The sequence below is a fragment of the Sarcophilus harrisii genome, chromosome 1 (assembly GCF_902635505.1).
Source record: "Sarcophilus harrisii chromosome 1, mSarHar1.11, whole genome shotgun sequence".
In the NCBI taxonomy this organism is placed as follows: Eukaryota; Metazoa; Chordata; class Mammalia; order Dasyuromorphia; family Dasyuridae; genus Sarcophilus; species Sarcophilus harrisii.
Window position 1 is genome coordinate 336115430 of NC_045426.1, and position 16133 is coordinate 336131562.

Consider the following 16133-nt stretch of genomic DNA (forward strand, 5'->3'; position numbering starts at 1 on the left):
TGGATCAGAGAGTTCACGTCTATGACCAGCCATTCCAATTAAGTTTATTAAATCTTTATAATTAAGTCACTGAATTTTTGCCTGGATCAGTGTATCAAAATTATCTTCTCTAAAGATATCTCATAAAACTCCCCTTATAGAAATGGTATTACAAGGAAGACTTTGAACATAGACATTATTTAGAGGTGTCAAGGAAAAGAGGACATTTGATAGGATTGTTTGGTCTTATGTTAGGTGATATTCCCTAGTGTAGATTTTTGTCATAAAATAGAGAATACAGAAAAATCTACTTTTTAATTAAGAAATTCTTACCTTTCCAATTTTGAGCACTGATTACAGCTCACCTAAAAGAAATGTCTTGAAATTTGCAAATAGCCCACAGACACTATCCCTGAGGCAGTTACTTAGAAGGTAGCAGGGGAAAACTTTGCCCTTTGATACCTCCCTTTTCTCTGAATTCATAAACCCCTATTATCTTATTGTGTAGTTTTCTCAAGACTTGAGGGAGCTTAGGTACATTGATAACATCACCCACCCAGTCAAATATTACCTTGGTTCACTGTGGACGCCTTCATATAAGACTAGTAAATCAGGGCCAGTAGCCTATAGGACTGCTTACATTCATTAGCCTTATTTTTGAGAAGTATAGAGACATTTTGTACTTAGAGTTTAATGGCTTGGACCATTCTCTAGATAGATTGAAATAGTCTTTAATATCCTGTTAACTTACTGATTTTGTATGGCTGTAATGTTTTCTCACATGACTTCAGTTTGCATGCTTTTTGTTGAAATTAGGGTAATTACAATTTTTGAGAGGACTAGTGTAATACTAAAACACTAGTTCTCAGTCTTGTTTTAAACCTACTACTCCCTTATATCCACTTTCCTATATTTTCATATCATTCCCTTAGGGGGAAAAATTATTCCTAGGAGTGTGCTTTGTTCAAGGATAATGGGAATGAGTTGGATTGGGAAGAGTGAATAATTGTGAGAGTATGAAATCCTTATTATCTTAATACACATTAAAGTGAAGTAGGAAGTGAGGTCACACCAAATTTCATTTTTCTCATGGCCCTCAAAAATCATAAATCCAATATTCCATTATAACTGGCTACTTGATTAAGACACAGATTCTTTTAGTATGGCTCTATCTTTACGTGATAAATGCTAGTCCTTATTGCTAGATTGCCTATGATTTGATTGATTTCTAGCCATCTGAGAGAGAAAAAGCAAAAAGTAGAGTTCTTTCATAAGCTTTATCACATTGGACAGATAGTGGTTACTGCTTTATCTCAACACACATAAACATCTCACTTTGTAGAAAATCCAAGTCTTAATACCCAATACCTTTATTATGAAGCAAGTGTGTATGGGGGGGTAATTTTTTTTTGGCTGAGGCAATTGGGGTTTAGTGATTTGCCCAAGGTCACACAGCCAGGGAGTGTTAAGAGTTCAAGGCCAGATTTGAACTCAGGTCCTCCTGACGTCAGGACTGGTGCTCTGTCTACCGTGCCACTTAGCTGCCCCTGTATGTATAATGTTAATAAGTGAACAATGAGTTTAACACCTCTCAGTGTAATTTTTCCTATGTGTAAAATATAAGAGGTGAACCAAGATGAACTCATAGGCTACCTACCACCAAGGTAATAGGGTAAATTTGTGGTGATAAATTGATTATGTCCTTATGAAGATCCCCAAGATGTTTAAGGATCACTGAATCAAGGTGATGAGGTAATGCTAACATAGAACTTGTGTCCCAAATTTGAACTGACCTGTCTTGCTTGAACCACTAATTTAGTTGAATTTGAATGACCGAAATATATTAAAAGTCTTTGGCTCATAATTATAAGAATTGAAATATATTATGGGACAAAAACATTTTGCAAGGGGGAGAAGAAAATAAAGAAGTCAATGTTCTTCATATTTATCAATAGTGGTGAGATGTTTTATTGCCTAATGTGTTACACCGTGTTAAAAAGCTGATTTTTTTTCTTTTTCTGTATTTAAAGGATTATGACCTTTGCATTAACTGCTACAACACTAAGAGTCATGACCACAAAATGGTTAAATGGGGCTTGGGCTTGGATGATGAGAGCAATAGCCAAGGAGAGCAGCAATCTAAGAGCCCACAGGAATCACGGCGTTTGAGCATCCAGCGTTGCATCCAATCCTTGGTCCATGCCTGCCAGTGTCGAAATGCAAACTGCTCTTTGCCATCTTGTCAGAAGATGAAACGGGTTGTTCAGCATACCAAGGGCTGCAAACGCAAGACCAATGGAGGCTGCCCAGTGTGCAAACAGCTCATTGCCCTTTGTTGCTACCATGCCAAACACTGCCAAGAGAACAAATGCCCTGTGCCATTCTGTCTCAACATCAAACACAAGCTTCGACAGCAGCAGATTCAGCATCGTCTGCAGCAGGCTCAACTCATGCGACGACGAATGGCCACCATGAACACCCGCAATGTGCCTCAGCAAAGTTTGCCTTCTCCTACCTCAGCAACACCTGGTACCCCTACACAGCAGCCAAGCACCCCCCAGACACCTCAGCCTCCCCCCCAACCTCAGCCTTCACCTGTAAGCATGTCACCAGCTGGCTTCTCCAATGTGGCCAGAACACAACCCCCAACCACAGTTTCCACTGGAAAACCTTCCAACCAGGTGGCTGCGCCACCCCCTCCCGCCCAACCCCCTCCAGCTGCTGTGGAAGCAGCTCGGCAGATTGAGCGAGAAGCTCAGCAACAACAACATCTGTATCGAGTCAATAGCATCAACAACGGCCTGCCTCCAGGGCGTACAGGCATGGTGAGTCAAGCTGTGGGGCCAGTGAATCAGATGCCTCAAGTTGGCATGAATGTTCCCCGACCAAACCCAGTGACTGGGCCAGTAATGTCTAATATGCAGCCTGGTCAGTGGCAGCCAGCTCCCATCCCTCAGCAGCAGCCTATGGCAGGAATGCAGAGACCTGTCATGCCGATGCCAGCACAGCAGACAGTTGCTGGGCCACGGATGCCAGGAGTGCAGCCCCCACGGAGTATCCCACCTACTGCCTTGCAGGATTTGTTACGGACACTGAAATCCCCCAGTTCACCACAGCAACAGCAACAAGTGCTAAATATCCTTAAAGCAAATCCTCAACTCATGGCAGCTTTCATAAAGCAGCGAACAGCTAAATATGTGGCTAACCAGCCTGGAATGCAGCCCCAAACCAGTATCCAGCAGCAAACTGGAATGCAGCAACCCATCATGCATACACAGCCTGCTTTACAAAACATGAGTGCAATGCAAGCAGGAGTTCAGAGGCCTAATGTCCCCCCTCAGCAGCAAGCAATGGGAGGCATGAATCCCCAGGGACAGGCAATAAACATCATGAACACAGGGCACAATCCCAGCATGGCAAGTATGAATCCACAGTACAGAGAGATGATTAGAAGGCAGTTGCTGCAGCAGCAGCAACAACAGCAGCAGCAACAACAAGGAGGTGCTGGGATGGCGGGTGCAATGGCAGGGCATAGCCAGTTCCAGCAGCCTCAAGGACCTGGGGGTTATCCTCAAGCCATGCAGCAACAAAGGATGCAACAACATTTATCCATACAGGGCGGCTCCATGGGCCAGATGGCTCAAATGGGACAACTGAGCCAAATGGGCCAACCTGGCCTGGGGGCAGATGGCACCTCCAATATTCAGCAAGCACTGCAGCAGCGGATTCTGCAGCAACAACAAATGAAGCAGCAGATAGGGTCCCCAGGCCAGCCTAATCCTATGAGCCCACAGCAGCATATGCTCTCAGGACAACCACAGGCATCTCATCTCCCTGGCCAACAGATAGCCACCTCCCTCAGTAACCAGGTGCGGTCTCCAGCCCCTGTCCAGTCTCCACGTCCCCAGTCCCAGCCACCACATTCCAGCCCATCACCAAGGATACAACCCCAGCCTTCACCACATCACGTCTCACCCCAGACTGGTTCCCCCCACCCAGGACTTGCAGTTACCATGGCTAGCTCCATGGATCAGGGACATTTGGGTAACCCCGAACAGAGTGCAATGCTTCCGCAACTAAACACCCCAAACAGGAGTGCGTTGTCCAATGAATTATCCCTGGTTGGTGATACCACAGGAGACACACTAGAAAAATTTGTGGAGGGTTTGTAGCATTATGGGAGCATCATCTTTTTTTTTTTTTCCTTTTCATGTTCTTGGACATTTTGTACTGAAAATCCAGACATCTAGGTTATTTTTGATCCTAGATGGAACTGCTACTTCCAAGCCATGGAAGGACGAATTGCTGTTTAAAGAAACAATACAAAGAATATATTTTTTGTTAAAACCAGTTGATTAAATATCTGGTCTCTTTTTGTTTTTTTTGTTTTGTTTTTTGGGGTTGGGGGATGTGGGAGGGGTGGTTTTGTTTGAATTCTTTTTTTTGTCATTGATGGTGACTCATGTCTTTTTTTTAAATGGGGAAAACAAGTTCATTATATTCATATTTTTTATTTGTATTTTCAAGACTTTAAACATTTGTGTTTAAAAGTGAGAAGAAAAAATAATATTCAGAAACTGATTCCTGAAATAATGCAAGCTTATAATGTGTCCCGGTAACTTTCTGACATGTTCCGGGAAGATTTTTTTTCTATAGTGAACTCTGCGGGCGTTCCAAGTATTACCCCTGGAAGATAGGAATTGACTCTTGCGTGCGCGCACACACACACACACACACACACACACATACATACATACACACACACACACATACATACACACACAACACAAATACAACACACAAATACAACACACACATGCACCCCCTATACATACTGGCTTATGCCAAAATCCTTGTCTTGCAGATGTAGAAATTGTTGCTTTGTTTCTCTGATAAAACTGGTTTTAGATGATAAAATAGGGATGATCACTCTTAGACCGTGCTGATTTTAATAGAGAAGAAACATTCTTTTCTTTCTTCTATGTGAAACTTGAAATGAGGAAAAGCAATTCTAGTGTAAATCATGCAAGCTCTATAATTACTATAAATAAGAAAATCCAAGAAGATTCAATCACTGTATAGAATGGTAAAATACCAACTCATTTCTTACTTATTATATCATATTGTTAAATAAACTGTGTGCAACAGACAAAAAGGGTGGTCCTTCTTGAATTCATGTACATGGTATTAACACTTAGTGTTTGGGGTTTTTTGTTATGAAAATGCTGTTTTCAACATTGTATTTGGACTATGCATGTCTTTTTTTCCCATTGTATATAAAGTACTGCTTAAAATTGATATAAATTACTGAAGTTTTTAACATGTATTCTGTTCTTTAAGATCCATGTAAGAATGTTTAAGGTTTTTATTTATTTATATATTTTTTTGGATTCTGTTCTTTGTAAGACATGATTCTGGTATTCACTCATAGAAGCAGCCTGGGGCATTGGTAGTGGTGGCGTGATTTATGACATATCTAGTTAACATGTCTGGTGAAGAGAGCAGATTTTTTAGAATATTTCCTTGGGAATGAGTGAAGCAAGGTCAGTCTATATCCCGTACAGTAAATGCTTACAGGTATTCATAAGTTATATAGTAGATGAATAACCATTTATTTAAAAGGGCCTTGGATGAAACTCCTTTCTTTTTTTTGTTTTGTTTTTGTTTTCTGTTTTTTTGTTTTTTTCTTCTTTTACTTTTCTTTTGTTTGTTTGTTTTTGACCCATCCTACCTCCTTTTCTTAGCCCTTATGAAATACTGGGTGAAGAGCCTTCATCCAGTTGTTTAGTATGGGTGGCAGTTCCTGAATAGAAGATCCAGGCCTGGTTTCATGAGCAACCGGAAAGCCAGAAGAAGGTTTACTTTAGGTGTTGTCCTTGGTTCCCAACTATTCTACTTGACCATTTGGCTTAAAATAATAATACTGCCTGTATTACAGGTGTAAATTACAGACTCTTCTACCTCCAGAGCTAACCCTGATCCTTATCCATTGTTACACTTGGCTCTTGCTTATCTGGCCCAGACTAAATCCCATATTCTTGTGGAAGTGAAGTGTTCAGTATCTTTTAGTAACTTAGCCAAAGGCATAAGGTTCTCTAATCAGAGAATTTGCTAATGGAAGTTCACCTTTCTTCCTACCAATAATTCTATAATTGGCCCCAGGCCAATGATTGATTAAGTGTGGCCATCCCAGTACTGTGGGAACACCCTGTAATCCAAGGGGACCTGTTGATTCCCCCTTAGGTCCAGTTTTCAGATGCTCATAATGAGTGGGTTGATCATTTTAATTCCATGATTACTGTAAAAATTGCATACACTTCAGAGAAGGATCACCAATGGAGAGATTTCAAGTTAGACTAATCTTGTTTAGTCTGCTGCACCATAGGTTGCTTAATGACTTGAATTCTGTTTCTCCTAGTATCCCCAATCCCCTAATGAAATGGGAATTCTAGATCAAGTGGGTTTTCTGTGGAATAAAAATCATGGCCCAAATATACTCCTTTTGGCCCTCTTGTTTCTGGAGATATTTTCAAAATGCTTTGTTTCAGAAACTAAATCTGAAGAAACTTTCCGAGTAGATTAAACCTTACAATCCACTTTTGCACAGTGTTCCATGATTTGAGTTTTAATAATGTAGAATTAGTTGAACTAGACTTGCATCAGATGAGAATGCAGGACACCGCTCCTCCCCTCTCCCCCAAGAAATACCCTAGGTCCCCACTGGTATAAACAATGCTTATTAACAGTGCTTAGCTTGCTTAATTTTTACATATATTAGCCCCTGCCAGTATTACCTTTTTACTAGTGGGACAGTATCGGACAGTATATAAAAACAACAAAGATAATTGTAGGTGATGATTTGTGAAACTGGAGAGCTATTGGCCCCATACTGCGAATATGGCATACTCCCACCTTGTTTAGTCTTTCTCACCTGTTAAATGAAGAGCATTTCTGTTAAAAGTTTTTCTGCAATTTGAAACTCGTTGTACCAACTTCAACATCTTTGGATTCCTCATCCCATGCAACTGTCTTAAGCAATCAAGATGTCAAAAGATGGGGCTGAGGGTGTGGTCAGTGGACACTAACCCTAAGCTTGTCAGAAGGAAATTGCTGTAAGAAAGATGGAAAGCCCCAATGCTGTGTCTCATGCTGTATACTTAAAAGGGGGGAGGGGGGAAAGTCCTATATTTGTGATCAAAAAGAGGAAACTTGAAATGTGCTGGTGTTTATAATAAAAGCTGGTAAAACTGCTTGGATTCAAGGATGGTTCCAATTGGCTAGTGACCTTTAGAATTAGTTTAGCCCTTGAGTCAAAAGATTGAAGGAACTCAGTTACTGAGTTTTTCTAGTGTACATATTAGTGGGGTATTTGTTTCTTTTGGTGGCTGTGACTTCTGTTGTTTTGTTTATAAGTAGTTTAGAATTTAAGTTGATTATAAGATGGAGGATTTTGCCTAAAAAGCATTAGTTGGATAAGTCGAAGTTATTTCTAAGATCAAAGTTAGAGAAACACTTGTCTATAAAAATGGTTGTGATATGACTAGAGCTAAAGCTTGCCTTTTTTGGTTGTATTACAAAAATATTTTATTTCAAAATTACTGAGGTAAACAATCAGTGCTGTTTGAGGAGGTTCAATGAAAAACCGCTTATATTTCTTCTAGAACCTGAGGGAATCTATTGAAAATGTTTTTAACTTGTTAAATAGAAACAAGCAGCCATATATTTAAAGAAAACAATATTCACTCAGTTGGGACCAAGACCCCAGGTATGTATGAAATATACAAAAGGATACTTGCATGTTATTTGAAGAGGCAAGGTGATAAAATATCATGAAGAAAAATCAAGTCTAAACTTTAGAATTTTTTTTTTTTAGAACCTCTTATAACTCTGTGTGCAATAATCAGGCTATTGGTGGTAAATTTTGTTAATGAATTCTATCAGTGTATAGTTGAGAAGGATTTGTAAAATTCATTTGTGCAAAGAATGCCCTTAAAATATTTTTAATTTCGAGTAGTTAAATATTTCTCTTTGCTTTGGAAACTTTTCCACAGCCAGGACAAAAATAACATCTTGTCCAGACTTTTTCTTCACTATTATGGCAGATTAATAGGATTGGAATTAATAAAATATTGGTAAATTTTTTAAAGAAATATTTTCTTACAATTTCTGAATGTCATAAGCATTGTAATCATTTAAAAAATACCTTTACATGACATTCATTTGTGAATTTAGCTTTTATCTGATGAACAATTCCTTAAAATGGATGTTAGCGATAGCAAGAAAAAGTTTATCAGGTTTTATAGAATTTAATAGAAAAGAAAATGTAGCTATTTAATATGTGGTGCTGCTTTATTTAGTTTTTTATTGACCAACTAAACTCAGATTCAAGGGTAGGCTATAGCTCTTTTAAGATGAAACCGTTTTGGTTTGAAGTCTAAATGTTATCATAGACTTTTTAGGGAAAGGGCACAATTCCATTTTTACAGTTTGAAATGACAAATATGGGTATATTTTTAAAAAGAAAAGAAAAACTTGTTGAGGCCTAACTAGAGTTATTATGGATATCCCAGAAGACTTAGTGCAATTTTAATCTACTGAAGCTTAAAACTATACCTGAAACTTTTGAAACATTTTGAATGATGGAAGTCAATACACCTGCATGTAGTTCTAACAAGCCCTAACATTTGCTCATCTATAAAGTGTAGAATTGAACTAAAGTAGACTTCCCTTCATATGAAACACTATCTTTTAGTTATCCATATTGCTTGACATGTTCCTCCTTTCTATCATATCTTTTTTTTTTCTTTTTTCTCACTTCCATCATTCCCTTCAAGAGTTCTTAAATTTTTTTATGTTGTGAATTCCTTTAGCAGTCTGATGAAGCTAGCTGATGGAGCCCCTTCTTGTAAGAATGTTCTTACATGCACAAAATAAAATACATAGGCTTTACAAAGAAAATAAAAAGAAATGTGGAGTTATATATCTGTGTGTTCTATGCATAGATTATTACTGTATAGAACACACACACACTATATATATATATATATATATATATATATATATATACACACACACACACACATACACAAATGTAATTAACATATTCCTCAGGCCAAGAATCTAAAAGCCCAAAGTAGCAAGCAAATGAGCCACAAAACAGGGTTACCTTGTTATATTGTTAAGGAAAAGGGAGTTTCCTTTTCTCTCTAATCCTAAATTTAAAATGTTTTAAGTGTATTAGTAAGGAATTTGGAAGAAATCCTCTGATGAACTGTAGCAACTCAAAAAATATCTACTGGCAAGAAGCATCCTCAAATGTCAGGTTTTCCAGCCAGAGCACCATTTTTGTATTGTGGTTCTTAATGGGGAACTTAGATTATGGTGCTTAAAAAGACCAAAATAAGTAGGTTTAAAATTTTCAGCCAGAAAGTGAGCTTTGTGAGCACCATCAGAAAGCTGTGGAATTTAACCTTTTTGGAATACGTTTCTGGAATGTATTACAAATATCTAAAGTAACAGGGAAAGCCAGTCTTCTAAAAACATACTCTTTAATATTGATTATTTGCTTTATGCTAATCTGACTAGCAGAGTGCTTTAGTGTATTTAATTTATTTAATCTTCCCCTAATGAAGCATTGAGCTTTGTATAAAGAGATACTTTGGTGCAAAGGTCTTTCCTTGCTCTTAGGGTCTGTGTTTTAAGGTTCAAGTTATAAGAGCTTTGCAAAAGAGCCAAATCTAAGCAAGAAGCAGTTCTATTCATTGAGTAGAGCATAAGGAAATGAGGATGCCCTATAGCAGGGGTTCTTGACTTTGGTGTGATGAATTCCTTAGGCACTCTGGTGAAACCCCTGTGTTCAGGATGATGTTTTTAAATTCATAAAACAACATTGTATCATATTAAGAGTCAGTTATATTGAAATAAAAGTGTTGGGGAGAAGGGGACAAAAGGTTCATGGATTCCGGTTGTTTCCCAAGACTATTATCTAGCAATGTATAATGAATGTCTCAATCCGGAACACTGATAGGTATATAGGAGGATATTAAGAGAATAGATAGTTGATTTGTAGCAAAACAAAATAATTCTATGTTCAAATATTCACAGAGAATTCTCTCCAATTTGACCTGTAGAAAACTATTTCCTCTCAACCTGAACTTGGCAGAACTTAACAGGATTTGCCAAGTTGCATAGGTAAACTGTATAATTGTGGAGGATGGTGATTTCAAAAATATTTCTGTAACACTTTAAGGTTTCCAAAACATTTGACTTATCACAAATATATAGTCAGTGACACAAATACTATTAATTAAAATTTTGCAAATGAAATCTCCATGGTTGTGCCTACCCATGGGCACATAATTTTCTAATGTTCAACATGTGAATTGCATCTGTGAGTTTTCTGAGCTGCATTTTTTCCACTTAACAATGTTCATAGGCTTCATGTGCTAGTTTTAGGACAACCCAAGAAACTTGAAGTTTAAAAATCACATCAAAGTGTTTCTTTTGGAAAATAGAATATTAATGGGGGGGGGGTGAGCTTCATGTTATAGATGGCTATTTGAGGGTGAGAGAAGGGTGGTGCTCAGAATGCATGGATGCTCTTTGAGAGGCACTTTGTTTTGTGTGGCATCTAAAGAATCCAGCCATTATGCTCCATGGAGAAAATGTTGAAGCTTCACACTATTTGGATGATGATAATTCACATATTACTTCAGCATTAAAAAGTGCTTTCTTACAACAACTCTCAGGTAAGTGGTTTGGTTTTGTTTTTTAATGACAATTTTGCAGTTGAGGAAAGGTTTCAAAAGTTACAGAATGACTTGCTCATAGCCTTTTAACTCATGCTGAGATTGAGAAAGGACCTCAGGTTCTAAGTGCACCTATAAAAGTGATGGGGCACTGAGCATGCAAGAGCCAAAATTAAATAATCCCAGTCTTTAAGTTGCTTGGGGTCAATTGGGAAGAATACAACAAGCACATACATATGGGCCTTGCGGGAAGACTAATAACTAAGAGACTTGAGAAGTGAGACTTATGAAAGAAAGTAGACTGTATAGCAGCTGACACATTGGATTCAGGAAATGGCTAAAAGTTTAGTTGTAATATTGAATCTGGACAGGTAAATTGGAACCAGAATGTGGTGATCCTTAATTCAAAGTTGTTTGTACTTTACCCTAAAAGTAATGAAGAAAGGTTACTGAACAGGGGAGTAGCATGATTATTAGCTATCTGTAGATTTCAGAAGTATCCTTAAGGGATATTGAAAGGGTCTTTGAGTTCACTCAGGAAAATGGATTTGTGTGTATGTGCTCTCCAGTTTGGGATAGAGAAAACAATCGGCTAGAGAAACCCTTTGGAAGAAACTCTGTAAAAATGGCTTGATGTTCCAGCAAGAGCTAATGGGACAAATAGTTTTAGCAGGTAAGGAGAAAGGAAAGATAATGATGTTCCTCCTTGAGGGGCAGAAGCTACCATTTACTGCTTGAGCCTTGGAATAACTTGCCTTTGAAGCCATTTTTAAATGACTATCTAGCCTTAACAAAGTGAGGATGGTGTTTCTGGGAAATGTAAACTATTTCCCAAATAGTCACCTGTTACCCAGAATTCAGATTGACACATCTAACTTCTTTTTGGAAATGAGAAGCTTTATATAGGGAGCAATAAATATTGTAATGTATAAAAAGTTAATGAGAATTTCTGGGTAATTTTATTATGGGTGACAAAAAAAGTGGTCATCTGACCTCTCAGTAACCAAAAATCCCTTCTGGAGGCCTGTATGCTTATATACCCATGGGAGAGTGGGTATTCCCACAGGCAGCAATCAACTCTGGTCAATAAGAGAATATAATATGGGGTGGGCTTATTAAGGGCTGAGGGACATGATTAATCACACTCTTAGAGAAAGAGACTTGTCTACCCAGACTCTTTCCTAGGGCAATCTAGACAAGATCCACTCCACTCAGACCTGTCTGATAAGCACAGTGGTCTAGAATTAAAACTATTGGCTCTTAACCTTTAGATTGTATTTAAGCTTTCTCAGTTGAGTAAATCCCATCCAAGATTTCATCTCATCAACTCTTAAGAAAACTAAACTTTTACCTAATCTTTAAAAGAAGTAGGGAAAAAATCCTAGATCTTCCCAATATTAATAATTGGTTCATTTCTCAGTATGATCTTCCTATTTGTATCCCATGCAACAATTTTATATCTAAGTAGGAAAAGTGACGCAGGCCAATGCTATAATGAAAATTGCATACAATGATACATATTTTATTCTTAAGATATATATTTTTTCATAACTTGTAGCCATATGAAAGAAAAGTAGGAAAAGAAAGGCAGGGAGGAAATCGTATACAAAGACTATCATTCACAAAAACATCCAAAAACTGCATCCTTTAAAGACTATTTAGAAATAGTGGATTCAAATAGCATTGCAGATTAAATTTGTTGATTTGGTTTAACTCCAAAATTTTCCCTGATTAGTTGTATGAAGATTTTTCTCCCAAGTTAGTTGGTAAACAGAGAAATAATTTCAGAGAATGGCAAAAGAATCGGTACAATTTCAGTCCAGCCACCTACATCTGTAGTCCTCAGTAATGAAAATACATTGGTCATTCCCCCCACCTTCCTAAAGCTTGATTTAGAAAAGGTTAAGAAAACAACTTCCCCCTTTGCAGATTGGGAAGATAATGTTTGGAATGTCATTAGTTAAAGTGTTGTTTCGCTGAACTTTAGTGGTGTGGGTTTAATTTTTTTTTTTTGGTGGGGGGGAGAGGAAGAGGACCATGATATCAGGGAGATGATGTCATGACATGTAAATGAATGGGATTAAGTGAGGGAGGGTATGCAAGGTATCCTGCCTCAGTTTCCTCTCCAGAGCCATCTAGATCCATTAGCCAGATATAGATGAGGAAGAGTGGAGGTAATCCTGGATTCACTTGGAGACATTGGCCTTAAGCTGAGGTTTTCAACAGGTCTGTTTGACTGAGGCTGCATCCATTCAGTGATTAAAGCTAGGTAGCCTCTGTTAACTATTAACTATACAAATAAAGCCAAGTTAAGAGAGATCCCAGAGCCTGAAAAAGTTGTAACAGATCAACACAACATTTATAGAATAGAAAGAAATACAATGAAAAGTCAAATTAAGTTGACTAGGCACTTGCTAAGCACCTGAAAAAACATCTGTCTCAGTGTCATATACATTGCCTGTTACCTATGCTCAAATGGATCTACAGTCTCATCTATGTTGATCTACAATAACATAAATTGAAAACCATCTCTTGTTTATCCAGTTTGTAATTTTTGTTCATAACATATCATATATTCACCACATAAAAGGCCACTCAAGTACCAGGGACCATCCCTACTTTAAAAGACCTGGATTCAAGTTACCATCTACCTATTATTTTCCAGTCTTGCTGTGTGACCAAACTAACTTTAAAAATCATAATTTCCCCTATGATATCCTTTACTCTGATTCTTCTATGTAATTCTTTGTTATAAGTTTCATTCTGCTCATACCCACAACATCTGCAATTTCCCTGTAATACTAATATTTTATTCTTCAGAGACTTGTTTTTCATAACTTGTAGCCATATGAAAGAAAAGTAGGAAAGGATGGGGAAAAGAAAGGCAGGGAGGAAAAAAAGGAAAGGAAAAAGGAAGAAAAATATGCAGGATATTTGTATGAAAAAGATGGACCTTTGTTTTAGAGGGGATTTAATTAAAAGTGAAGGCATTCTAGCTTATTATTCTCCTGTTTTTATTATCCATTTGTAATCTTTTCCATTATACACATACACACACACACACACACACAAACTATAGCTTGTTCATTTGGCTACATGTATCTAAACAGTAGACATTCTTTTTTCATCCAAATACTTTTGAGTCACTAAGTCAGTTAATAAACATTAATAAACTGTTAACAGTTTATTAACATTTATTAATTTATTAAATAATTAAATTATTTGCACAGGAACTGTGCAATATGAAGAGAAGTTTAAAAAAAAAAAAACCTAGCCCTTGTCCTCGAAGAGCTCAGTAAACATTAAATGCCTATTATGTGCCACACACCGTACTAAAAATGGGGTATACAAAGGAAGGCCAAAGAAAGTCTATGTTCTCAAGAAGTTCAATCTAATATGTAGATAACTAAGACCATACAAGGTATATATAATAGATGAACTGTAAAAGCTCTCTGCAGTAGTACAGATTTGAATTGAGTTGAAGGAAGCCAATGAAACTTAAAACATCAAAATGTGGAGGCAGTTCACTCCAGGTATGGGATACAATAGTATTTTGCTTGAGTAAGTTCAAGAAGGCTAGGATAGCTGCATTATAGAATAAGTATAACAAAATAAGATGTAAAAAAGGCCCATTTTATGAAGAGTGTTAAATGCCATTTAGATTTTATATTTTATCCGGGAGGTAATAGTCATCAAAGCTAATTGAGTTGGGTAAAGATGGGTGCTGATATAATCAGACCTATACTTTAGGAAAAATTACTTTGGCAGCTGAATGGAAGATTGATTGGACTGAGGAGAGATGAAACAGGCTAGTTATAAGACTATGGTGGTAGTCTAGAGTTCAGCTACTTAACCTGTGGTTCATGATGTCATATGAGATCTTAGAACTGAATTTGGGAAGTCATAAAATGATTTATTATTGGTTTGTATACCTACTTCATATACCTATATGTTCAGGGTTGTACAAAATTTTCTTGGGCAAAAAAGTTGTGAGTGCAAAATGTTTAGGAAACTGAAGGTGAGGGTGGTGAGGGACTAAAAAAATGAGAAAGAGAAAAAGCAAAGCAAGCAGCAATAAAGTGAAAATACTATGTTGTGATACATACTTAGTGCCCAAAGTCCTCTCTCTAGGTTCATTTGGCTCTCTCCATCATAAGTCCATTGGAACTGGCCTGAATCACCTTACTGTTGGAAAGATCCATGTCCAAAATGATGACATTTTCATAAAAGAAGATGCAGAACCCTAATGTCCTCAGGGTTTATGGAGGAAGTTTATATGGAAGCATGGGAAATGGTTTTATATTTTAATAATCTTAAAAGAAGAAAAAATTGAAAAGGAAAATACTCTGAGGGACAAAGGAAAAGTAAGGGTGGAAGAATTTATCTAATATAATATGAATATGCAAGTAAAAAATTCCATAAACAAACAGAAAGACAAAGGGGAAGAGAACATTCACTTGAATGGAGCCAGTCAAAAGAAGATAAGATAGGGAGATGGGAATTGGGAAGAATAGAAGGAGAGTCATGCAGAAATTCATTCAGCCCAAAATGAAAATAAAAAAAGATGAGAAGGCAAAATAAGAAGATAAATACAGAAAGGAATTAATCATTTTTTAATAACTTTTTTATTGACAGAACCCATGCCAGGGTAATTTTTACAACATTATCCCTTGCACTCACTTCTGTTACAATTTTCCCCTCTCTCCCTCCACTCCCTCCCCTATATGGCAAGCAGTCTTATACATGTTAAATATGTTGCAGTATATCCTAGATACAATATATGTGTGTAGAACCGAACAGTTCTCTTGTTGCACAGGAAGAATTGAATTCAGAAGATAGAAATAACCCGGGAAAAAAAGCTAAAATGCAAACAGTCTACATTCATTTCCCAGTGTTCTTTCTTTGGATGTAGCTGCTTCTGTCCATCATTGATCAATTGAAACTTGAGTTAGGTTTCTTTGTCAAAGAAATTCACTTCCATCAGAATACATCCTCATGCAGTATCGTTGAAGTGTATAATGATTTCCTGGTTCTGCTCATTTCACTCAGCATCAGTTCATGTAAGTCTCTCCAAGCCTCTCTGTATTCATCCTGCTGATCAATTCTTACAGAACAATAATATTCCATAACATTCATATACCACAATTTACCTAACCATTCTCCAATTGATGGGCATCCATTCATTTTCCAGTTTCTAGCCACTACAAACATGGCTGCCACAAACATTTTGGCACATACAGGTTTCTTTTTCTTCAGAAAGGAATTAATCATAAACAAAATCTTCCTCAATCTCAGGTTTTTTTGTGAAAATAACTTTTAAAGGAAATACATAATAAGAATTTATGACTGGAATCTGGACTAAGGGAATAGATAAAGGGTGGAGAGAAGTTGATTGAATCAAACAGA

At 37.2% G+C, this 16133-nt stretch overlaps 1 protein-coding gene across 4 annotated transcripts in view; it reads left to right on the plus strand.

The window, feature by feature from the left end:
• CREBBP (CREB binding protein) overlaps window positions 1-7240 on the plus strand; it is a 163647-nt gene extending 156407 nt beyond the window's left edge. For all 4 annotated transcript variants that reach the window (XM_031945613.1, XM_031945614.1, XM_012543160.3 and 1 more), the window contains exon 31: window positions 2010-7240. In XM_031945613.1, the coding sequence (XP_031801473.1) occupies window positions 2010-4151 (2142 nt within the window). In that variant the 3' untranslated portion in view covers window positions 4152-7240. The remainder of the gene's footprint in view (window positions 1-2009) is intronic.
• The last annotated feature ends 8893 nt before the right edge of the window (window positions 7241-16133 follow it).